Here is a 26,397-nt window from a genome sequence, read left to right as displayed (position 1 = left end):
ACATACTGCTTCTGATGTGTTAACTTATTTAATCCTCACAACAACCTTAAGAAGCAGGTCATGTTATGAGGGTCTGTTTTCAGTTAAGAAAATTGAGTTCTGGAAAGGTAAAGTAACTTGCCTAAGATATTCAAATATTAAGTAGTAGGTTTGAGTTTAGACCTATGGTCATCTGGCTTCAGACTTGTAGAAGTCTATAAATCATGAAGATCTATACAATGTCCCATTATTTTCTTATTGAATAAGGTCATTGTAAGTGTGATGTGGATCAGAATGGTATCAACCACCAAAAACCCATTCCTTCCATTATTAAAAAATCACTAGAGATGTATGAGAGGATTACAGTCGATACAGCAGCTGTCCTTCAGTACTCTAATGGCACCAATCAAATGACAGGAAAAAGAAAAATCTGTGTTCCAGGTCATCTGATGCCTCCAATGATTTTGCAAACATTGAAAATTTGACAAAACAAACTCAAATTGCCCCAGAAATTTTTATCCATTTATTCTTTAAAGTATCTGTATCTCTAGGGAGCTAAAGTCTCCACTTGTCTAATTCAGCTTGTCAGAATGTTTCTAAGGGCTATGTGCTGTTGTAGAACATGTATGATGATTCTTTAAGAAAATAAAAGTGTGTCGACTGTAAGAAAAAAACCTAAATGAGTTGCTTTATGTGCCCTTTAACAGATAATCTGTATGTTTGCAACTTGATCTCACATATCAAATTAGTTACATTAGTTTTATTCCTTAGACATTTACTAAGTAATAATTATGCTATTAACAATGATCATTATTTATTAAATGTTAATCATGTGCTGGGACCGATATTAAGAATAACCAATATTAAGAATATTCTCAGTTTTCTGGCCTGGATTATTCTCTGGTTTTCAAGCCTTGCAGATGACCTTTACTTGCTTCATTAGCTAAGAATCTTTCAGCTTTATGTGTGAAGGATCTAATGAAAATTGGTGTTAGCTGAATAGAAAGTTTAATGGTTCCTGCAAATGAAAAGGCCAGCAGTATATTAAATCGGGTCAGCTGGCTTATAGGACCAAGCATTTTTGTGAACCTAATCTTACCTTTCTGCCTCTCATCTCTTAGCTCTGCTTTGTTCTATGTCATTTTGTTCATTATCTGCATATCTCTCTTTTGATAGCTTCTGGGTTTTCCACCTTCAGAAGCAAGATTGTTTCTGTTTTAAGTAGTTTTAGCAGGGGTCCATGGTTTCTCCTTTTGACCTGGTTGAAGATATCACTTTTTACCTCATTTTGTGACTTGCATGTGAGACTGACCGTAGGATGACTCGATCGTGGACAAAAGCAAAGCAACAAAAAACAAGTGCTTCCTGTCCCTGGTCATAGTAACTGACTCACTCACAAGATTGTATCCTAATCCAGGTCAATGAGAAACAATCTGGGTCTTCTGGGTCTTTTCTGAAACTACAGGAATGCATAGTTACTTGAGGGTTGAAAGTTGTTTGAAAATTGCTTGGTATGCATTAACTACTTGGGCTATACTTAAAAGACAGTCATTATTTATCTGAAATTCAAATTTAACTGCATGTTTTGTATTTTTATTTGTTAAATATGGCTATCTTACTCAGATTATTCACTAATGTGATAAATTAATACTTTCAGAAAGGAACACACATAGATAAAATGATAATAAACTAAGCCAAATAATATATGGCAGGAATGGCATTTTCTATATGCCAGGAATTACCCCAAAATCATGAAAATGCAATAACATGTAATTGTGTAAAAACTCTATAAACTAAATGATTTTATCATCTTTATTTTAACAGATAAATAAATTTGGGCACAGAGAGGTTAAATATCTTGTTGAAGGTGAAACAGCCAACAAGAATGGAGCTAGTATTCAGCCAAGGTATGTGACTCCGGAGACTTCTTACAGGCAATCCTTTTTTTTTTTCCTTTTTAATTTATTTATTTATAAATTATTTCTTTTAATTGGAGGCTAATTACTTTACAGTATTGTAGTGGTTTTTGCCATACACTCACATGGATCAGCCATGGATGTACATGTGTTCCCCATTCTGAACCCCCTCCCGCCTCTCTCCCCATCCCATCCCTCAGGGTCATCCCAGTGCACCAGCCCCGAGCACCCTGTCTCAGGCATCAAACCTGGACTGGTGATCTATTTCACATATGGTAGTATACATGTTTCAATGCTATTCTCTCAAATCATCCCACCCTCGCCTTCTCCCACAGAGTCCTGTTCTTTACATCAGGCAATCCTTTTGAAAGTGTCATCTCTTTCACACCCTGGGGCCATTAACAAAGCTCCCCTGGTCAAGACCAGAATTTTAAGTATATTTTCCTGTGCTATACATTAGGTCCTTGGCGATCTTATATATGCTAATGTGTATATGTTAATCCTAAACTCCTGATTTATCCCCCCTGACCCCATGTTTCCACTTTCATAACCATAAATTTGTTTTCTATATTTTAAGCCTATTTCTGTTTTGTAAATAAGTTCATTTGTATCATTTTAAAAAATTAGACTCTACATATGAGTGATATCATATGATAATTGTCTTCTAACTTATTTCACTTAGTATGATGATCTCTGGGTACATCCATCTTGCTGCACATGGTATTATTTCATTCTTTATTATGGCTGAGTAATATTCCATTATACATATGTACCATACCTTCTTGATCCATTCTAATTCTGGGCTTTCAGAGGAACATAATTTACAAAAGCTGCTGCTACAGCTCAGTGGTCAACAGAATTACAGTTAGAGGTTTCAAACTTGATTTATTTTAAAATTTTCTAAAGAGAGGTTGACAATTTTTGGCTGCTTAAATACTGTTAAAATATGTATAACTTCCTGGCTAATTTCCTACACTAAAAGGTAAGTCATTTTATTATTATAATTATCTGATTAAAATATATATAGTTTAGGTGGTGTTTTATGATCAATTTAGATGCCTAAATCCATATATGTATCTATATCAATGTCTACATTTATGTCTATATAAAACCAAAGGTATATTTTTTAATCTGTTATGAAAAAATACAGTACTGCTTACAAAAAGAATTTGAATAAATATTAACTGCAACTTGTCATATATCTTCATTTTCCCAACTCTCTTCTAAATACCAATGTTACTTCCCAACACGGAGAATCACCATAATTTTACGAAAAACACATTTTTAAATCAAAGTGTTTATGTGGTAATTGGAGGGTATTAATGCTTGCCTAGATAAGCAGAGTGTTCAAATACATTTGCAACCAGCCACTCGTCCTGCTAGACCACAGGTGAGACAGACACAACACTGCCCTCATTGTCATTAACTGTCTTCCTTCTTTAGCACCTCAGCTGACTCTTAGATAGGTAGACTTGTCTCCAGATGGAGCAACTTGGTTTTTTCTTTACAACAAAAGCCAGGGTGGGGAGCTGAGTTGATACAGAAATAAGTGGATGAAAAACCTGTAATGAAATAGTTTCTTAAAGTGAATCCTAACCTCTGTTAGGTGCACTGTGATATCACCAGTCTTCTTTGTCAGAAAGTTTTCTAAAGAAAGGTTGATGGTTTTTGACTGCTTGACTACTGCTAAAATATGCACAATTTCCAGGCTGATTTCCTACATGTCTACTGAAAGGTAAGTCATTTCATTATTAAAAGTATCGGATTAAAACACGTATAATCTAGGTGGTCTTTTTACTGTCAATTTACATGCCTAGATGCATATCTGTATCAATGTCTATATTTATGTCTGTATAAAACCAAAGGTACCTTTTTTTAATCCATTCTGGAAAAAAAAATCAATGCTACTTAGGAAAAGAATTTGAATAAAAACTAACTTACTACTTACATGTCTTATATAAGTATATATGTCTTATATAAGACACACTACTTATGTGTCTTATATCTTCAATTTCCCATTTTTCTTTTAAAAACCAGTGTTACCATCCCAACACAGAGAGTCACCATAATTTTATGAAAAATACATTTTTAAGCAAACATGTTTACATGGTAAATGGGAGTATTTATACTTGCCAAAATAGGCAGAGTGGTCAAATATATTTACCACCTGTCACTAGCCATTCATCCTGCCAGAGGACAAGTGAGACAGACACAGTGCTTGCCTCATTGTCATTAACCATCTTCCTTACTTATCACCTCAGCTGGCTCCTGGGTAAGGTGGGACTTGTCTGAGGATGGAGCAGCTTGGCTTTTTCTTTATAACAGAAGCCAGAGTAGGGAACTGAGTTGATACAGAAATAAATGTAAGAAAAACCTATAAGGACATAGTTTCTTCTGAATCCTCACCCCTTGCACTGTGATATCGCCAGTCTTTGATAGAAATATTCATTCTTTGGGAGCATATTTGATCAGTTTTTCTAGATCTCTCTGAATGGATTAGAGGCACTGATAACTTAAACTTTTAAGGCAGTCCTTTAAAAATAAAGTATCGTGGGGCTGGTGCACTGGGACGACCCAGAGGGATGGAATGGGGAGGGAGGAGGGAGGAGTGTTCAGGATGGGGAACACATGTATACCTGTGGCGGATTCATTTTGATATTTGGCAAAACTAATACAATTATGTAAAGTTTAAAAATAAAATAAAATTTTAAAAAAATAAAGTATTTGTGTACCTTTTTTATGAAACTGATCTGGGGGTGTTGAAAATCACTATAAAATTGGCACATTATTTTGAAGGATAATGTTTACAAGTATATGTAGTCAGATGGGGTGGGTTCAGATCTTGACCATATGACTGAGAACTGTCCATTACTTAATCTTTTTGAAGATCAGTTCCCTGAATTGAGAGAACTGAATGAGAACACATGTGGAAAGCGCTGAACACTGCCTGGCACATACTGAGTACTCAATAAATATAAGCCATTATTATTATGAAAAATATCAAGAATATTGCTAAGTTTAACTCATAGTAAGCATGGGTTTCTGTTACAAAATAAGAAATCTTAAAGAAATTAAGCTGGTCTTTTCTTTCTGTGTTTCAGTCTATTCTGCTCATATTCACTGTACCTTAGAAGGTTTAGGAAGGTCTGGTCTGTGGGAATAATGGCTTTTTCTGTTTTTCTTTAAAGCATTGCTATTAACTAGTCCTTTCTTTTTTGAAGTTGTGCTATTATTAGTGCTTGCTATTATCTAGTCCTTTCTTTGAAGATGTGCTATTGTAAAGGTCTGGGACTGACCATGGCTTCAGTTCAGTTCAGTCACTCAGTCCTGTCCGACTCTTTGCGACCCCATGAATCGCAGCACGCCAGGCCTCCCTGTCCATCACCAACTCCCGGAGTTCACTCAGACTCACGTCCATCAAGTCAGTGATGCCATCCAGCCATCTCATCCTCTGTCGTCCCCTTCTCCTCTTGCCCCCAATCCCTTCCAGCATCAGGGTCTTTTCCAATGAGTCAACTCTTCGCATGAGGTGGCCAAAGTACTGGAGTTTCAGCTTTAACATCATTCCTTCCAAAGAAATCCCAGGGCTGATCTCCTTCAGAATGGACTGGTTGGGTCTCCTTGCAGTCCAAGGGACTCTGAAGAGTCTTCTCCAACACCACACTTCAAAAGCATCAATTCTTCAGTGCTCAGCCTTCTTCACAGTCCAACTCTCACATCCATACATGACCACAGGAAAAACCATAGCCTTGACTAGACGAACCTTTGTTGGCAAAGTAATGTCTCTGCTTTTCAATATGCTATCTAGGTTGGTCATAACTTTCCTTCCTAGAGTAAGCGTCTTTTAATTTCATGGCTGCAGTCACCATCTACAGTGATTTTGGAGCTCAAAAAAATAAAGTCTGACACTGTTTCCACTGTTTCCCCATCTATTTCCTATGAAGTGATGGCAAGTTTGAAATCCATTAGATAAGATGTTGTTTCCTGTGAACAACAGACACAAGATCACCTGAAAGGTGTCCTTTTTTTGGTGTTTTATTTTTCTGTGAAAACTACAATATATATTTTACATAACTTTAACAAAGTTATTTTCTAGTTAGGTTACTTGATTAAGCTGTGAAGACTGTGTGACCTTTTTATGAGTCTTGCTTTGTCTTTAAAAATGCTGTATATTTGTCTATCAATCCAACCTACCTTCCTAGTTTGATTCACTAAAAAGACCTAGAAATAACAATAACCCAGTAGGAATAGGCACCTCTGTCCTCAAAACTATGAACTCTGAAATGTTATAACCACTAGTTGTCTTAAATTATTGGCTGACTCCAGGACTATTACAGGAAATGTTCAAGGTGAGTCTGTGATACTGCATCACAGCAAAAAAAAAATAATAATAATAATAATAATAAATGTATAATAATGTTATATCAAAAGGATTTTGGGACTAAAATGACGGAACTCCAACAAAGGTGGGAAATTTTGGCAACAAATGTAAAATCAGATTTTGTTGATTAATATATATGAAATATATATTTTAAAACATTGAGTTAATAAGGATACTAAAAAAGAAGATATAGTGTCAATTTAAAAATTAATAAATAACACAAACAAAAACCTTTATTGGTTACCACCTAGGTATGTAGAGCATCACTTCTTTACCCTGAAATTGGTAATTGATGGAAGATTTAATATCTTCCCTACTGATCTCATATTAATGACATTTGCTATAACTCAGTAGTCCTAATGAATGAAAATGTTTTTATTATAGAAAAATTTAGTTAATAAATGAGGAAGAACTAGCCAAATGAGAAAATTTCCACTTTGTATTCTGTAATTAAATAATTGTTTCAGACAGAGGAGTAAACAATTAGATCTAAGATTGATGGGGAGCTTTACAAAGGATGAGATAAATGCTAATCCTGCTTAGCAGTCTTACTGCTATTAAAAGTGAGACGGCCAGATAGTCAAATACTGTGTACCTCCTAGAAGCATTATTCCAAAAGTTGAACCTGAGTCTTCTGGATAATGCTCCCAATTTATAAGAAAAACAATTGTTTCTCCATCAATTTAAATGGCATCCAAAGGAACGAGACAGAAAAATCACTGATGCAATCCATAACACTTGACAATTTACTTGGTTTTTGCATTGTGTCAAGGTTGCAAAACAAGAATCAGGAGGACTTGGAGAAAGGAGACCATTCTAGAGTAACAGACCTCAGAAACATAACAACCAAGTCAATGAACTTAATTTGAGTAACAATTTGAACAAACTGATTTTAAGCAGATGTTATAAGACAGATGAGAAGCTATCAATAAGAAATGGTATTATATGTAAAGAAATTATTGCTAAATTTCTTAGATAGGTGTGATAGTAGAATTGTGCCAAAGAAAGAGAGATATTCATCATTTTATAGTGTCCTCCACATTCCTGATAACATCCCTTCCCCTGAAGTCAGCTTCATCTGAAATTATTACAGATTTTGATTAGTGCTAGCATATGTTTATTTCCTTAAGGAGATCTAAATTTCTGATGTATATAATTTTCCCTTGACCTGAAAAAAATATTTTAATATTTTTCATAAGTAAGGACTGGTTGCAGTGAATTCCTTCAGATTTAGTTTGTCTGACAATGTTTGTATTCTCCTTAACTTTAGAATGGTAATTGTACTAGATACAGAATTCTAGGTTGGTAGGCTTTTTTCCCCCCAGCACTTTAAATGTTCTAATCTGCTGTCTTCTTTTTTGCATAATTTCTGACAAGCATCTGTATCTTAGCTTCTGATCTTTCTTCAGTTATGGTTAAGGTACTCTGCCTCAATCTTCACCCTCTACCCCCAAGAAAAAGGCTTTTTTCAAACTTTTCTCTTTGTTTTGGGTTTTTTACTGTGTAAGGGTGATCGTGTATTGGTCTGCTTGAACTGCCCATAACAAAATACCATAGACTGAGTTCCTTAAAAATCAGGCTTCTCCCCCTCATAATTCTGGAGGCTAGTGGTCCAAGATTAAGGTGACAGCAAAGTAGGTTTCATTGTGAAACTTCTTCCCTTGGCTTGTAGGCAGCGACCTTCTGGTTGTGTCATCTTAGTGGAGAGGGATGAAGAACAGACTCTTTGCTGTGTCTTCTTACATGGCTGCTAATCCCTCATCTAACCATAACTAGGTCCTAATGGCTCAAATACCATCACACTGAGGATGAGGGTTTCAACATACGAATTTTGAGGAACACATTCAATCCATAGCAATTTAGTGTGATTAGGTTTTGGTATTTATTCCTTTTTTTGTTATCTGAGCTTCTCATACCTGTGAGTTGGTACCTGTCTTTAATTTTAGGAAGTTCTCAGCTATTACTACTTCAGATATTCATATCCTCCATACTCTTTTTTTCTCTTCTGATATTCCATCTATATACAATTGCAACTTTTAAAACTGTCCAACAGCTCTTGGATATTCCAGTCTGCATTTTATTTTTTTCTCCTTTACTTTCATTTAGTTTTTATTGACATATCTTGAAGCTCACTGTTTGTTCTCTTGGAAATTTCCTCTGAGGATTGTCAGATGCATTGTTTATTATTTTAAGTTACTCACTTGAATTCTTCTTTCTTTTTAATATAAATACTTATTGCTATAAATTTTCTCTGAGCACTGCTTTATCTGTATCCTATAAATTTTGGAATGTTGGATTTTATTTCCAATAACCTCAAAGAAATATGTAATTTAGTTTTTTTTTTGTCCTATTGGTTATTTAGGAATGTGTTACTTAATATGCACATATTGTGAATATTCTAATTTAAATTTATTTTAATTAGGTAATTACTTTACAATAAATTTCCTTTTGTTGTAGATTTCTAATTATACTTTGTATACTTTCACTTTAAGCTAGTTTTACATAGTTTGTGGTCCTTGAGAATATCTCATATTTATTTAAGAAGAATGCATGTTCTTCTCCAATTGGATGGTGTGTTCTGTAGATGTCTGTTAGATCTAGTTGATTTTCTTAAATTTTCTGTTTCCTTATTATCTTCTACCTTATTATTATATATATTGCAAATAAGGTATTGAAGTCCCAAATATTTATCTGTTTTTCCTTCAATTCTGTCAGTTTCTATGTATTTAGGAACTGTGATTCTGTGCAGATGCTTGTTTATAATTGTCCTATTTGCCTAGTGGACCAATCATTTAAACATTAAAAATATTTCTATTCATCTCTAGTAATATTTTTTGTCTTAGTCTTTTATTTTTCCATCCTTTACTTTCATTCTATTTGTGTCTTTGAATCTGAATTGTGTCTTCTGTAGAACACATACAGTAGAATATTGGTTTTTTAGAAATGCAATCTGAAATCTGTGACTTTGTTGCATTTTAATCTATTTACATTTGTTATGGTTATTAGTATGTTTGTATTTATATCTCTCTGTTTTTTGTTTTCTATGTGCATGATGATTTTTTTTTGTTTCTCCATTGCCCCTCTTTTGTCTTCCTTGAACTAAGTAGTTATTTTTAGCATAACACTTTAAATCTTCTAATAAATCCTAATTTTATTTTTTGAAGTTCAAAAATCTACATCATTGGTTATAATGTGAGAGAGGAAAGTGACTGTAACCCTCAGTGAAGGTAAATTGCTATCCCTTGGATTTGTAGTATTTCCTTCTGGTGAACAGTGAGTTTCAATCCCTAATGAATCAGTATTATTTTCAAGAAATGTTACTGATGGGAATGTGCTCTGTAATCAGATAAGGGAGAAAGGAAGTTGAGAATCATTATTCTGTATTAAGTAGAAAAAGGTTACACTTTTATCAGTCACTAGAAAAAATAAAGAACCACAACATAATGTAGGGCTTCATCTGGATGAAAATGCATTACAAAACTGAAAACGATATCAATAGCAATTCAGCCCAGTGTATAAGGAGTGTATGTGTGATGGGCTTCCCTGGTGACTCAGACAGTAAAGAATCAGCCTGCATGCAGGAGACCCAGGTTTGATCCCTGGGTCAGGAAGATCCCCTGGAGAAGGGAATGGCTACCCACTTCAGTATTCTTTCCTGGAGAATTCCATAGACAGAGGATCCTGGCAGGTTACAGATCATGGGGTTGCAGAGAGTCAGACATGACTGAGCAGCTAACACTTGGGCTTCCTGGGTGGCACTAGTAGTAAAGAACCTGTCTGCCAAAGCAGGAGACATAAGAGATTTGGGTTCAATCCCTGGGTCAGGAAGATCCCCTGGAGGAGGGCATGAAAACCCACTCCAGTATCCTTGCCTGGAGAATCCCATGGACAGAAGAGCCTCGTGGGCTACAGTCCATAGGGTCATAAGATGTGGACATGAATGAAGCGATATAGTATGCATGCATACATATGTGTGATATAGACATATGTTTATACACATACACATGCATTAGTATATACTGTTTATATTGATATGTACAGGTAATGCTTGAACAACACAGGTTTGAACTGCAAGGGTCCACTTATATGTGCATTTTTAAATATGTATTACAATACTACATGATCCATGGTTGGTTGAATCCTGGAATGCAGAACCAGGGATGTGCAGGGCCAAGTTATGGCTGGATTTTCAACTCTGTGAGCACCCCTAACCCTCATGTTGTTCAAGGGCCCCCTGTATATACATATGTACATATATTTATGTATGTATACATGTATGTATATGTATAAACATTGATGTAATTATTCTATAATAAGTAATGTTAGAATGCTTAAACCAATTAGTTGCAAAGAACCTTATGATTTTATCTTTATCAGTATCCACTTTAGGTGGATCTTGAATATAGCATGATAAATCAGCTTTTCAGGAAAAGCTACATAGTTTATCTGTCCAACTAGTTGTTACTGAGGACTGGATAAAATGGAGAAGTTCTAACTAAGAATTAACTCTGTTGAAGAAAATACCCAAGGCACCTGATTTGGGACATTTCCATATTTGCTCTGAAAATTTTCCACAGCTTTTTCCACAAAAAGCCTAATAAAGCTTATTGAGGCACTTGCTTGAGAAACCAAGGTAACTCTTTTTGTGCATCTGAGTTCTTTAATGATTACCTGGATCATCTCAGACCACAGTGGGAGTGGATGGTTGTACTCAGGCCAGGAGACTCAGACTGAGATTCCCCACTGAATTTTAAGCTTTGAATTCTGTAAACATATAATGCAATTGTCCATTTGCACCCAAAGTGATGTTCAAAGTGACTGTAAGATTAGACATTTACTTGTGGCATAAACATTTCCCATTTCTAAATTAATAGACATCTGTTATAATTTTAAAATGTCAATTTTTAATGTTTAAATGGAAATAACAGTAAATATTAGAAAGCAACATTTATGTTTTATACAGATAAGTTCATTCTATAAAAAATGTGTTACTAATGGAAATAAACTTATGAACTATGTTTTTAAATAAACAGACTCTCACTGTTCCTAGGCAGTGTTTTGCTAGAACAGTAAGCTTTTCCATAGGACAAAGAATAAGATTTATTTAACTCAAAAATTGTCAGGTCATAACCTGAAAATGCCAAAAAAATTTTAGTGCCACCACTAAGAAAAATACTCTTACTTGGTAACTGGCTTTAGTCAATATGTCTCAAAATATCATGATAACAGATCAAGAGTTTCTTAAGTTTATCGGTTTTAGTACATGTAGCTCAATTGCTGACTTGACAATTTTTTGAAAAGCTCTAGTGAAAAATTTAGATGGAAAAGAAGTTACAGTAAAATATTTTTAAGACAAAGCAGTTAAAGCTGTTTTAACTCTGAATATGTTCTGCTCAGAGTGAAGCATGATACAAAGCAGTGGTAGGTGATAAAGAAATAGCAATATTGTACTCTTTAGTCAATCGTGTCTGACTCTGCGACCCCATCAACTGTAGCCCGCTGGGCTCCTCTGTCTATGGAATTCTCCAGGCAAGAATACTGGAGGGGGCAGCCATTTCCTTCTCCAGGAGATCTTCCTGACCCAGAGATCTAACCTGCTGCTACTGCTGCTAAGTCGCTTCAGTCGTGTCCAACTCTGTGCGACCCTTTAGATGGCAGCCCACCAGGCTCCCCCATCCCTGGGGTTCTCCAGGCAAGAATACTGAAGTGGGCTGCCATTTCCTTCTCCAATGCATGAAAGTGAAAAGTGAAAGTGAAGTCGCTCAGTCGTGTCCGACTCCTAGCGACCCCATGGACTGCAGCCTACCAGGCTCCTCTGTCCATGGGATTTGCCAGGCATTCACTGGAACAGCCTCTTGGAGCTCTGGGGCAGAGCTGCAGGAGAGAAGGTGGGGTCCATTTCTGTGAATTCTTCTGCAAAGTTACATCTAATTCATCTCGGAAGACTGGCTTAAAAGGTGCGGGCACTTTCTTGGCAGCTAAATCATCCCAGTTTATTTTCTGAAAACAGGGATGTTCTTTGATTTCATCTGCATCGTGTGGACCACATCCCAGTCTCTTCTTGGGATCTTTCATCCTGAGACGCTGGATCAGGTCTTTGGCTACAGCACTCAGTTGACTGGCGGAGTTTAGGTGTTGTAATGTATGAATTACTACCTGGAGCATCTCTGTTCACTGTTGATGGCAAGAACTCCCAAGCTGAGATATCTAGGAGAATATTAAAGAGCGAGCCTCTGTATCCCCAGGAAATGAGTGCTGTAGCCAAAGAGATCTAACCTAGGTCTCCTGAATTGCAGGCAGATTCTTTACTATCTGAGCCACCAGGGAAGTCCAGCAAAGACAACCACACAGTGAAAAAAAAAAAAAAAAGCTTATTATCTGAAGACAAAAACAGGTGAGATCAGATTCTTTTCTTTTTAAAACATCTACCATTTAACTCTCACAAAGAGGTCGATTTATAGGACATATATACAAGAATGAACTTTTTGTTTAGTAATTATCCCTTCTGGTATATTCTGTTAAACAAAACAAATTACAAGGTTATCATGTTATAAGGGATAGGAAAGTAAACTATTACTAATGCAATAAGTTGCAAAGATATATCACAAGGGCATGAATGCACAGAGAGCTAAATAATTAAGGCTAAATATCATTGTAAAGGAATGAAGACTAAAATAATAATTTAAATTTATATATCTGGTTATGCATATATATATGTATATAACATTAATAAATAATAATATTTAACATTAATAATAATATAATGTAGTTAGTATAGTGTATTCATTAGTAAATACCTGACATCTCAATTATATAGTTTAGTGATTGTTGAAGTTTATGATTTAATAATATGGAGAAGGCAATGGCACCCCACTCCAGTACTGTTGCCTGGAAAATCCCATGGGCAGAGGAGCCTGGTAGGCTGCAGTCCATGGGGTCGCTAAGAGTCGGACACGACTGAGCGACTTCACTTTCTCTTTTCACTTTCATGCATTGGAGAAGGAAATGGCAACCCACTCCAGTGCTCTTGCCTGGAGAATCCCAGGGACGGGGGAGCCTGGTGGGCTGACATATAAGGGGTCGCACAGAATCGGACACGACTGAAGTGACTTAACATAGCATAGCTAGGGTTAATGCACTATTCTGCTCATTAAATTAAAATCTATATATCCTTTCAGCCTTTTCCACCTAGGGTCACAGGAGCAATTTAAGCCCTAAGGCCTTCAGGCAGCTCTTTATTGTAATAAATTAACATTCTTCCTATGTATCTAGAATGGTACTAGGTAAGTACCATGCTTCAGAAACTTGAGAATAAAATATAATAGATAAAGTATATTAAAATTATATGCTTCATTTGGTGTATAATTAATTTGATTTTACCAAGTAAATTTTAATAATGAAAACTATTTAGTCTTCTAGCTTTTATTGACCATCTAGTCATCAATATAATGAATCAGTATCTTTCTTTATGCATGTTACAAGTGGGCCTACAGTATACACTGTTTGGGGCTTCCCAGATGTCTCAGTGGTAAAGAAGCCTGCCAATGCCGTAGACATGGGTTCGGTCCCTGGGTCAGGAAGATCCCCTGGAGAAGGAGTGACAACTGACTCCAGTATTCTTGCCTGAGAAATACCATGGACAGAGAAGCCCAGCAAGCTACAGTCCATGGGTCACAAGACTTGGATATGACTTAGCCACTGCTGCTGCTGCTGCTGCTAAGTCGCTTCAGTCGTGTCCGACTCTGTGCGACCCCATAGACGGCAGCCCACCAGGCTCCCCCGTCCCTGGGATTCTCCAGGCAAGAACACTGGAGTGGGTTGCCATTTCCTCCTCCAATGCAGGAAAGTGAAAAGTGAAAGTGAAGTCGTTCAGTCGTGTCCAACTCTTTGCAACTCCATGGACTGCAGCCTACCAGGCTCCTCTGTCCATGGGATTTTCCAGGCAAGAGTACTGGAGTGAGTTGCCATTGCCTTCTCCGACTTAGCCACTAAATGACAATAAATAGACTGTTTAATACAGCCAAATATTTCCCAGCTGTCATGAGCATATGTGAATTCTGCACTAAATCATGAGGACTTCTAAACTATAAATTCAAACAACAAGGGAAAAAATAAAATGGATGTTTAGCACTACTGAGTAATGACAGCATTAGTATCTGTTGCATTTTTGCTGTATGAAAAGATTTTGTACATTAAAAGCAAGAATGTATTTGTCTATTTTAATGTAGGCACTTTCTGTTTAAATGTTCTCTGTACCCCAAAGCAATGGCACCCCACTCCAGTACTCTTGCCTGGAAATCCCATGGACGGAGGAGCTGGTGGGCTACAGTCCATGGGGTCGCTAAGAGTCGGACACGACTGAGCGACTTCACCTTCACTTTTCACTTTCATGCATTGGAGAAGGAAATGGCAACCCACTCCAGTGTTCTTGCCTGGAGAATCCCAGGGACAGGGGAGCCTGGTGGGCTGCCATCTATGGGGTCACACAGAGTTGGACACGACTGAAGCAACTTAGCAGCAGCAGTACCCCAAAGCAACATCTGTCTTCCAGATCCAGCAGTGACCTCACCCAGAGTTCACAGCCCTTTGATGTCATCACGTTTCCTGTTAAGGACACCTGCAGAGAGGTTCATTAGTCTCAGAATACCAGCTTTAGAAAATACAGGTTTTGATTACTCAATTAAATTTAAGTTTAAGATAAATAACACACTTTCATATGGGTATGTGGGTCTTCCCATGTGTCACTAGTGGTAAAGAACCCGCCTGCCAGGGCAAGAGCTATAAGAGATGAGGGTTTGATCCTTGGATTGAGAGGATCCTCTGGAGGAGAGGGCATGGCAAACCATCTCCAGTATTCTTGCCTGGTGATCCCATGGACACAAGAGCCTGGTGGGCTAACAGTTCATAGGGTCAAAAAGAGTCAGACATGACTGAAGCAACTTAGCACACATGCATGCATATGGGTATGTCCCCAATATCACAAGCAATGTCATTATATATATGGAATTCAAACTTACATGTGTGTCCTGTATTTTATCTGGCAGTTCTACATTAACCATGAAAGGTGATGTTTAGTGTTACAGGTTAAAAACTGTGTACCTATTGAGCATAAAATCCTATTGAACAATTCACCAGTGGGTTTTTTTGTTGGTGTTTATGTTTTTTAACAAGTGTGTTTTTGGTTGGTTTGTGATGATTCAGGTCCTCAGAGTTGCCAAATTCCAGGGCCCAAAGCAAGGCACTTCTGCTCTGTTCAAATGCTAGTGCTTTGCTTGAGTGCTGTTTTTCTACTCTGCCATTTTTTAAACTTTTGGCTAGTTCCCTTTTCATTATTTAACCCATCACTAACTAGAGACAGAAAAGGACTATTTTTTTTCTTTTTTTTTTTAAATTTTATTTTTAAACCTGAAACACTGTATTAGTTTTGCCAAACATCAAAACGAATCTGCCACAGCTATTTTTAACCAATGCTCATTTTTCTTTAAAAGCAAAGACACATAAGAGAAGCTTTTTGAAGAATCCCTCTTGCATTTCATTGGCCTGGAACTGGGATGCTTTCCTATGCCAAAACCAGTCATTAACAAGAGAAATCTAAAGGAGTGAACAGGTGAAAACTGGATGTGCAGTTTGTTACAAAATCCTGTTATATACCCCTTGTAAGCCAACTCTTCTACTCTCCAAGGTAAGAGTTTCCTCTCTCTCTCTTTCCATTCATTCCTTCAGCATAGAATTGTGAGGATTTCTATGTGCCAGGTATTCTTGGTCCTTCAGGTATTCCAGCATATAAGCTCTACTAGCCTTTCATAGCCCTCCCTTCCTTTTTCTGAATCAGCTGATGATGCCACTTGATAACTAAATAAGAAAATTTGTTGTTGTTTAGTCACTAAGTCATGTCCGACTCTTTTGTGACCCCATGGACTATAGCCAATCAGGCTCCTCTGCCCATGGGATTTCCCAGGCAAAAATACTGGAGTGGGTTCCCATACCCTCCTCCAGGGGATATTCCAAACCTGGGGATCAAAACCTCATCTCTTGCATTGCAGGAGGATTCTTCACCACTGAGGCACCAAGGAAGCCCAAATAAGAAAACACATGATCAAAAGGAAAGGATTCACCTTCTCAAAACAGAATCCACCCATGTAGATTTTGCTTAGATTCTGTAGCTTCTCTTCTATTATAGTAGAGAAAATACTACTTTTTTAAAAGGACAACTTCCCTGCATAAGTTCCAGATCCAGGACAATTTCACTCTTGCCTCCTCAGGGTCTTACTCTTCTAAGTATTCCTTCTTTTCCTGCATCATCAATCTCTCCCCCCACCCCCAGTTTGTTCTATCAGTACATTTTATTTCTTAACGGATGCATATTTTCCCAGAAACCACTCAGTTTCTATATTCCCCTTCTAAGCAAAACCTCTCAGTAATGTATGTACACTCTTCCAGTGCTTCATTTACCATTCACTCTTTTACCTATTTCACTTGGGCTGATGAAAGTCTACAGTCCATTGAAATGTCACTTGTCAACATGACTAAAGACCTTCCTTTGGACAATTCCAGTGGACATTTGTCTGTCTTCACCTTAGGCAACCTCTCACCATATGCTACACTTGACCACTGCGTTCTTCCTAAAATATCCCCTCCTTTGGTTTCCATGATGCCTCACTTTTCTTGATTTTTATTCCCTATTTTATTTTCCATCCTTTCTCAGTCTGTATATGCTATCTCCTTCTCAAAGGGATCCTGTAGGATTTCCTGTAGGCCTCTCTTTTCTTCTCTTCTATACCCTCTCCTAGTGATCTTAAAATTTTACATGGCTCTATATACCATATGAAAATGACAGTGAAAGTTGCTCAGTTGTGTCTGACTCTTTGCAAAACCATGGGCTATACAGTCCATGGAATCTCCATGCCAGAATACTGGAGTGGGTAGCCATATCATTTCAGTCCATTTCAGTCTCTCAGTCGTGTCCGACTCTTTGTGACCCCAAGAACCACAGCACACCAGATCTCCCTGTCCATCATCAACTCCCAGAGTCCACCCAAACTCATGCCCATCGAGTTAGTGATGCTATCCAACCAACCCATCCTCTGTTGTCCCCTTCTCCTCCTGCCTTCAATCTTTCCCAACATCAGGGTCTTTTCAAATGAGTCAGCTCTTCACATCAGGTGGCCAAAATATTGGAGTTTTAGCTTCAACATCAGTCCTTCCAATGAACACACAGGACTGATCTCCTTTAGGATGGACTGGTTGGATCTCCTTGCAGTCCAAGGGACTCTCAAGAGTCTTCTCCAACACCACAGTTCAAAAGCATCAATTATTCAGCGCTCAGCTTTCTTCACAGTCCAACTCTCACATCCATACGTGACCACTGGAAAAACCATAGCCTTGACTAGACAGACCTTTGTTGGCAAAGTAATGTCTCTGCTTTTTAATATGCTATCTAGGTTGGTCATCAGAGAAGGCAATGGCACCCCACTCCAGTACTTTTGCCTGGAAAATCCCATGGACGGAGGAACCTACTGGGCTGCAGTCCATGGTGTCACTAAGAGTCGGACACGACTGAGTGACTTCACTTTCACTTTTTACTTTTATACATTGGAGAAGAAAATGGCAACCCACTCCAGTGTTCTTGCCTGGAGAATCCCAGGGATGGGGGAACCTGGTGGGCTGCTGTCTATGGGGTCACACACAGTTGGACACGACTGAAGCAACTTAGCAGCAGCAGCAGGTTGGTCATAACTTTCCTTCCAAGCAGTAAGCATCTTTTAATTTCATGGCTGCAGTCACCATCTGTAGTGATTTTGGAGCCCCCCCCCAAAAAAAATAAAGTCTTCCACTGTTTCCCCATCTATTTGCCATGAAGTGATGGGACCAGATGCCATGATCCTAGTTTTCTGGATGTTGAGCTTTAAGCCAACTTTTTCACTCTCCTCTTTCACTTTCATCAAGAGGCTCTTTTGTTCTTCTTCACTTTCTGCCATAAGGGTGGTGTCATCTGCATATCTGAGGTTATTGATATTTCTCCCAGCAATCTCGATTCCAGCTTGTGCTTCTTCCAGCCCAGCATTTCTCATGATGTACTCTGCATATAAGTTAAATAAGTAGGGTGACAATATACAGCCTTGACGAACTCCTTTTCCTATTTGGAACCAGTCTGTTGTTCCATGTCCAGTTCTAATTGTTGCTTCCTGACCTGCATATAGGTTTCTCAAGAGGCAGGTCAGGTGTGTGGGTACCCATATATGGGATTATAATTCCCAAATATCTCATTGAACATCTTATTATATATCTAATTGATTACCTGATCATTTCTACCAAAATGTCTCATAAACATGATAAATTTCACAAAACAGTCTTTTGATTGTCTTTCCTCTTTCCTAACAAGTCCATCAGTTAATAATCCTGTTTCTCCACTAATCCTTTCATCTTAGTGAATTCCTAGACATGCCACCCAGTTATTTTAATCTGAATTTCTCCTGATTACCACCATATTCACATAAACACATATATGTAACTTGTCAGTGCCAAATTCTTCTGCCTTAACTTAAAAATGTATCATAAATTTTTCTCTTTAACTTTACTCTTACCAGCCCTGTTATCATTGTGTTCCATTTAGAATATGGAAGTAGCCTCCTAAGAGGTTTCTCTTTTCCCTCTTTCCACCTTCAATTCCCTTTACATCGGATAATCAAATTGATCTTTAATAACGTGGTCATTTAATGTACCTTTGCTACCTGAAATTATCCATTAGCATCCAGTTTTTACTTAGAATAACATAAACTTTTTCCCATCCCTTCAGCCTTGCCTTAGTCTCAGTTCAGTTCAGTTCAGATCAGTCACTCAGTTGTGTCCGACTCTTTGCGACCCCGTGAATCGCAGCATGCCAGGCAGACCTCCCTGTCCATCACCAACTCCGGGAGTTCACCCAAACTCATGTGCATCAAGTCGGTGATGCCATCCAGCCATCTCATCCTCTGTCGTCCCCTTCGCCTCCACTTTCCTTTGTTTAGTACATTCCTACATGCAGGACTTCTGACAGATAAAATCCATCAAGTCTTAGCTTTACAGATTTTGAAGACGTATTAAGACCTTGATTTTTATGTGGAGAGCTAATAGTTTGACATATAAAACTAAACTAGCCATGCATTCAAAAAATTTTTAATTAATGTACTGTTTCTTGGCACAGTAAAGGAGCACAGCATTTCTGTCAGTCAAGTTCCTAACCTTTGGAAGTACAACTTGCTATTCACATTAGAATCATGCTCTCAAGTATCAGCTCAGACTCAGATTGACCTCAATTTCAGTGAAGAAATTTGACCTGAAACAGAAGGATTTAACCACCTCACACTCTTGTGCTCAGCCCTATCACTGCTGCTCATTCAAACATGATGCTGTTCCAGTTCTGACTATTCAGCTTAAAATTTTACTTTGACAAGTCCTTGGCACAGCACAGGCACTGAAATAACTCTTTTTTAAGTGATAAGATACAGTTTGTACCCTTCTGGAGCTCTCGTTTTCAGACTCCTTATCCCTATTCCTCAGTCCTATGCTTTTTATTCCAAGCCCCCTTCCCTGTCTGTCCACTCCATTCAACCATTCAAACCCCCAGTCTTATCACTGTTCTTCAGCTTTGAATACTATTTCACTCTTCCTTTTCTGGAATCTGGCTGATAAGTAGGTTCCCACGTATGAGATTCTCTGTTGTTTTTATATTGTAGGTTGTTGTCATGCCCTCTCCCAGAAACAAGGGCATTACTCCTAAAAGAAATCATCTAGCTTTTGACTCCGGAGAAGGCAATGGCACCCCACTCCAGTACTCTTGCCTGGAAAATCCAATGGACGGGGGAGCCTGGTAGGCTGCAGTCCATGGGGTCGCGAAGAGTCAGACACGACTGAGCCACTTCACTCTCCCTTTTCACTTTCATGCATTGGAGAAGGAAATGGCAACCCACTCCAGTGTTCTTGCCTGGAGAATCCCAGGGATGGTGGAGCCTGGTGAGCTGCTGTCTATGGGGTTGCACAGAGTTGGACAGGACTGAAGCGACTTAGTAGGAGGAGGAGGAGTAGTAGCTTTTGACTCAGCACTGAAATTGCAATCAGTAACCTGATAAATTGCCTGATTCAGTTTATTAGTTTGGTACCCTTTATTCCTTCAGCTTTGCCTTTGAACTTCTTCTCTTATCTTTCTGGTATTTTCCAGAGTAGTAAACAAAGGATCAGGGAAGGCAACGGCACCCCACTCCAGTACTCTTGCCTGGAAAATCCCATGGACGGAGGAGCCTGGAAGGCGGCAGTCCATGGAGTCGCAAAGAGTCGGACACGACTGAGCGACTTCACTTCACTTTTTACTTTCATGCATTGGAGAAGGAAATGGCAGCCCACTCCAGTGTTCTTGCCTGGAGAATTCCAGGGACGGCGGAGCCTGGTAGGCTGCCATCTATGGGGTCGCACAGAGTCGGACATGACTGAAGTGACTTAGCAGCAGCAGCAGCAAACAAAGGATATCATTCTTTGCAACTCCTTATTTAGTCCAAAATACAACAGAGTAGTGATTATTGTTGGGATGAGTATGTCAATAAATTTAAATTCTGTATACAAAATGTTGTGTCATGAAAAATTCAAGAATAATTGACTAGGTTGGAAAGTATGCATATCTTACAAATTAAAGGAGCTGTAGCCTCTAAGTTTCTGCTAAAAAACTCTGTGGAAATAACTAGTGTCAATAATTTTCCAAGGCTTGGTTCCATCTTTTAAAAAACTATAAATAATTGAATTTTAGATGAAGAAGCCAACCGGATCTACCAGTTAAGACAGGGCTTTCCTGATAGCTCAGTTGGTAAAGAATCTGCTTTCAATGCAGGAGACCCCAGTTCGATTCCTGGGTCAGGAAGATCCTCTGGAGAAGGGATAGGCTACCCACTCCAGTATTGTTGGGGTTCCCTTATGGCTCAGCTGGTAAGGAATCCGCCTGTAATGCAGGAGACCTGGGTTCAATCTCTGGGTTGGGAAGATACCCTGGAGAAGGGAAAGGCTTCCCACTCCAGTGTTGTGGCCTGGAGAATTCCATAGATTGTATAGTCGATTTGGGTCACAAATAGTTGGACACGACTGAGCAACTTTCACTTCACTTCACCAGTTAGGACAGCCTCATGAAACTGTAAATTCAAATGAAGAATGTGCCCATTTAATTGCTATTTGCCACTTTAAAGTCTCTTCTAGAAAACAACATAGCAAGGTGCTGTATTAGAAGGGGGGGATAGATTGGTTCTAAGCTGGAATTCAACATGTTTATCTTTATGATAGTATTAGTTTCCAATGGCTGTGCTAACAAAGTACCACATTCTTGGTGGCTTAGAACAGCACACAGTCTCTTATAGATCTGAGGTTCAAAATCTGTTTCACTGGGCCAAATCCAAGGGGTTGGCAGGACTGCACTCCTCTGGAGGTTGCAGGGGATAATCTGTTTCCTTGCAGGGATTAGGAGCTAAATCTTAGACAACCCAAAGATTTTTCAGCCTTCCACAAGGACCTTGTGTAACCTTTGATTCTCAGTTTCTGGTATAAAATGGGGCTAAACAGGATATTTTTAAGAACTGAAGGAAATGAAAAAAACTTAAACTTGTCATCTAAGAGGCAGTTACAGCTCCTGATTTACACTTGTTAGTAGCTTTATGGTTTAATGTAAAATCTCTTCTTGACACTTATCTATAAGTTTAATTTTTCAAGAGACAGTGCTATTTAAAAACAAGGAAATGATTTTCTGATTTTCCATGTTTGTATGTGTCTGTATCATATTGCTGTTTAAAGTATGGTACTTTTTCCAGTTTGGTATTTGGAGTTGGTGGTGGTGCTCAGTCATGTCCAACTTTTTGCAGCCCCATAGACAGTAGCTCTCTAGGCTCCTCTGTCCATGGGATTTTCCAGGAAAGAACACTGGAGTGGGTTGCCATTTCCTCCTCCATGGGATCTTCCCGACCCAGGAATTGAATCCATGACTCTTCTGTTTCCTGCTTTGACAGGCAGATTCTTTACCACTGAGCCACCTGAGAGGTTTTAGCATATTAAACAAAAGTAATCAAATCATTGATGCACCAGACATAACATAAACACAAATGCCAGCATATCTCTTAATGTTTCGGAAATTCATCTTGAGTGGACTGGTGACAATTCTCTGGACTTTGTCATTGGAATTGCAGATATCCTTGTTTTATCTTAACCTTATCAGCCATGTCATCTCTCCCATTTTAGGTAGGTTTAGCCTTAGTGGGAGAAGGCAATGGCACCCCACTCCAGTACTGTTGCCTGGAAAATCCCATGGACAGAGGAGCCTGGTATGCTGCAGTCCATGGGGTCGCTAAGAGTCAGACACGACTGAGCGACTTCACTTTCACGTTTCACTTTCATACATTGGAGGAGGAAATGGCAGCCCACTCCAGTGTTCTTGCCTGGAGAATCCCAGGGACGACGGGGCCTGGTGGGCTGCCGTCTATGTGGTCGCACAGAGTCGGACACGACTGAAGTGATTTAGCAGCAGTAGCAGCAGCCTTAGTGAAAATAATACTGATAGCATGAGTAAGTTAAAGGGGAATGCACTTCTTTTAAATCAGTTTAAATTATATATCTCAAGGTCTCTGAAAGTTACTAAGACAGCTAAAGCTCTTTCAGAATATTTAAAGTAGCAGAAGCTGTCAAATTGGTAAAAATATTTGAGAGAAATTGTATCTTAATAAAAGGGAGACAGTGATTGAGACATATTGACTTAGTCTTATCAGAGACCTAGACCAGACTTTGGAACAATAAATTTATATCACAAGTATTGCTGCTGCTGCTGCTGCTGCTGCTAAGTCGCTTCAGTCATGTCCAACTCTGTGCGACCCCATAGATGGCAGCCCACCAGGCTCCCCCATCCCTGGGATTCTCCAGGAAAGAACATTGGAGTGGGTTGCCATTTCCTTCTCCAATGCATGAAAGTGAAAAGTGAAAGTGAAGTTGCTCAGTCGTGTCTGACTCCTAGCGACCTCATGGACTGCAGCCTACCAGGCTCCCCTGTCCATGGGAATTTCCAGGCAAGAGTACTGGAGTGGGGTGCCATTGCCTTCTCCACAGTATTGCTAAGGAACTGATAATCTACTTTTGACTGTAAACAGCATGATCTGTCTCACACTGTTGTTAATTTCAGTTCAGTTCAGTTCAGTCGCTCAGTCATGTCCGACTATTTGTGACCCCATGAATCGCAGCACATCAGACCTCCCTGTCTATCACCAACTCCCAGAGTTCACTCAGACTCACGTCCATCAAGTCAGTGATGCCATCCAGCCATCTCATCCTCTGTAGTCCCCTTCTCCTCCTGCCTCCAATCCCTCCCAGCATCAGAGTCTTTTCCAGTGAGTCAACTCTTCACATAAGGTAGCCAAAGTACTGGAGTTTCAGCTTTAGTATCAGTCCTTCCAATGAACACCCAGGACTGATCTCCTTTAGGATGGACTGGTTGGATCTCCTTGCAGTCCAAGGGACTCTCAAGAGTCTTCTCCAACACCACAGTTCAAAAGCATCAATTCTTCGGTGCTCAGCTCTCTTCACAGTCCAACTCTCACATCCATACATGACCACTGGAAAAGCCAGAGCCTAGACTAGACAGACATTTGTTGTCAAAGTAATGTCTCTGCTTTTAGTTTAAGTCATTTTATTATAATACTGTATTTTAAAAGAACATGGAATATGATAATTTGAAGATATTTTAAAGTTTTTAAGTATTCATGTAAGCAGTGTTGATGCTTGAGACTGTATCTTTATATTTCCAAATGCTTGGGCATGATATTTATTTATTGTGAAATATATCCAGGAATATTTAAGTTTTAGATTTTACATGGTTGGCTACTATTCATTATTCAAGTCCTGACTCAGGTGTCACATGCTAGGAAAACTACTTCATGAACATCTATTCTAAATTAGTATTTTCTACTAAGTTATTCTCTATAGCACCACCTTGTTTTACTTCCTGCATAACATCTGAGTTTCCCTGAAATCACCTCTTCACTATTGTCTGTATTCCCATAACATGTAAGCTCCATGAATTACAGACCTCTATACCTCAATTGGCTAACAGAGAAGAAGGTCCTCTAGGCACTTAATAGCTGGTGAGTAAATGAGAGACCCAAAACAATTTGAGGGAGGTAATAATAGTTTTGGGATCTGGCAGTTTATGATTACATACTGTCTGATGTTTTTATATCTCTGATGACTTTCAGTACTCAGAAGAGTCCCTGAAGATTGGCAGATTCAAAGGAAGTAGAGATCATTCCTCTCACAGGACCCTGGAATGCAATTCAGACACAAAGGACAGTCACGAGGTCTGTCTGACAATGCCTTTCAAGAAAACATCAACTTTAAAAAAAAAAAAAAAAAAACTTTAAATATATCTCAAGAGCTTAGAGGATTCCTAGTGAAATAAAAACTAAGTGCAGATTTCCTTGTTTCCGGTTGAGTTAAACACAGGGTCCCTCACTCCAGCAAAAAGTTCAGTACAGTACAGTCGCTCAGTCATGTCCGATTCTTTGTGACCCCATGGACTGCAGCATGCCAGGCCTCCCTGTTCATCACCAACTCTCAGAGTTTACTCAAACTCATATCCATTGAGTCGGTGATGCCATCCAACCATCTCATCCTCTGTCATCCCCTTCTCTTGCCTTCAATTTTTCCTAGCTTCAGGGTCTTTTCAAATGACTCAGCTCTTTTCATCAGGTGCCCAAAGTATTGAACTTTCAGCTTCAACATCAGTCCTTCCAAAAACATTCAGGGCTGATTTCCTTCAGGATGGACTTGTTGGATCTCCCTGCAGTCCAAGGGACTCTCAAGAGTCTTCTCCAACACCACAGTTCAAAAGCATCAATTCTTCAGTGCCCAGCTTTCTTTCTAGTCCAATTCTCACATCTATACATGACTACTAGAAAAACCATAGCCTTGACTAGACAGACCTTTGTTGGCAAAGTAATGTCTCTGCTTTTGAATATGCTGTCTAAGTTTGTCATCAATTTTCATCCAAGGAGTAAACGTCTTTTAATTTCATGGCTGCAATCACCATCTACAGTGATTTTGGAGCCCCAAAAAAAAGTCAGCAATGTTTCCACGGTTTCTGGATCTATTTGCCACGAAGTAATGGGACCAGATGGAGAAGGCAATGGCACCCCACTCCAGTACTCATGCCTGGAAAATCCCATGGACAGAGGAGCCTGGCAGGCTGCAGTCCATGAGGTGGCTAAGAGTCGGACACGACTGAGCAACTTCCCTTTCGATTTTCACTTTCATGCATTGGAGAAGGAAATGGCAACCCACTCCAGTATTCTTGCCTGGAGAATCCCAGGAATGGGGGAGCCTGGTGGGCTGCCGTCTATGGGGTCGCACAGAGTCGGACACGACTGAAGCGACGCAGCAGCAGCAGCAGTGGCAGCAATGGGACCAGATGCCATGATCTTAGTTTTCTGAATCTTGAGCTTTAAGCCAGCTTTTTCACTCTTCTCTTTCATCAAGAGGTTCTTTAGTTCTTCTTCACTTTCTGCCATAAGGGTGGTGTCATCTGCATATCTGAGGTTATTGATATTTCTCCCAGCAATCTTGATTCCAGCTTGTGCTTCATCCAGCCCAGAGTTTCTCATGATGTACTCTGCATAGATGTTAAATAAGCACAGTGACAATATGCAGCCTTGATGTACTACTTTCCCTATTTGGAACCAGTGTATTTTTCCATGTGCAGTACTGACTTTTGCTTCCTGACCTGCATATAGGTTTCTCAAGAGGCAGGTCAGGTGTTCTGGTATTCCCATCCCTTTCAGAATTTTCCACAGTTTATTGTGATCCACATAGTCAAAGGCTTTGGCATAGTCAATAAAGCAGAAATAGATGTTTTTCTGGAACTCTCTTGCTTTTTCGGTATTCTTGCCTGGAGAATCCCAGGGACAGGGGAGCCTGGTGGGCTGCCGTCTCTGGGGTCGCACAGAGTCAGACACAACTGAAGCGACTTAGCAGCAGCAGCAGCAGCAAATGTTGGCAATTTGATCTCTGGTTCCTCTGCCTTTTCTAAAATCAGCTCGAACAACTGAAAGTTCATGGTTCACATATTGCTGAAGC

At 39.0% G+C, this 26,397-nt stretch overlaps 1 protein-coding gene and 1 long non-coding RNA gene across 2 annotated transcripts in view; one reads left to right on the top strand and one right to left on the bottom strand.

Moving 5' to 3' along the window:
• The first annotated feature begins 1,130 nt into the window (after window positions 1-1,130).
• On the top strand, window positions 1,131-24,652 carry LOC129659046 (uncharacterized). The gene is made up of 5 exons (XR_008717764.1): window positions 1,131-1,396; window positions 1,804-1,886; window positions 3,502-3,630; window positions 15,765-15,958; window positions 24,522-24,652. It is a non-coding gene; the product is annotated as an uncharacterized LOC129659046 (long non-coding RNA).
• The window catches only part of LOC129659044 (uncharacterized), a 464,676-nt gene continuing 462,244 nt past the window's right edge, over window positions 23,966-26,397 (bottom strand). Inside the window, exon 7 of the mRNA XM_055590091.1 lies at window positions 23,966-24,587. Coding sequence (XP_055446066.1) covers window positions 24,553-24,587 — 35 coding nt within the window. The 3' untranslated portion in view covers window positions 23,966-24,552. The remainder of the gene's footprint in view (window positions 24,588-26,397) is intronic.

This window comes from Bubalus kerabau, chromosome 8 (genome assembly GCF_029407905.1).
Source record: "Bubalus kerabau isolate K-KA32 ecotype Philippines breed swamp buffalo chromosome 8, PCC_UOA_SB_1v2, whole genome shotgun sequence".
Taxonomy (NCBI): domain Eukaryota; kingdom Metazoa; phylum Chordata; class Mammalia; order Artiodactyla; family Bovidae; genus Bubalus; species Bubalus kerabau.
The sequence above is the reverse complement of the archived record's forward strand: the minus strand, read 5'-3'. Positions and strand labels throughout refer to the sequence as shown.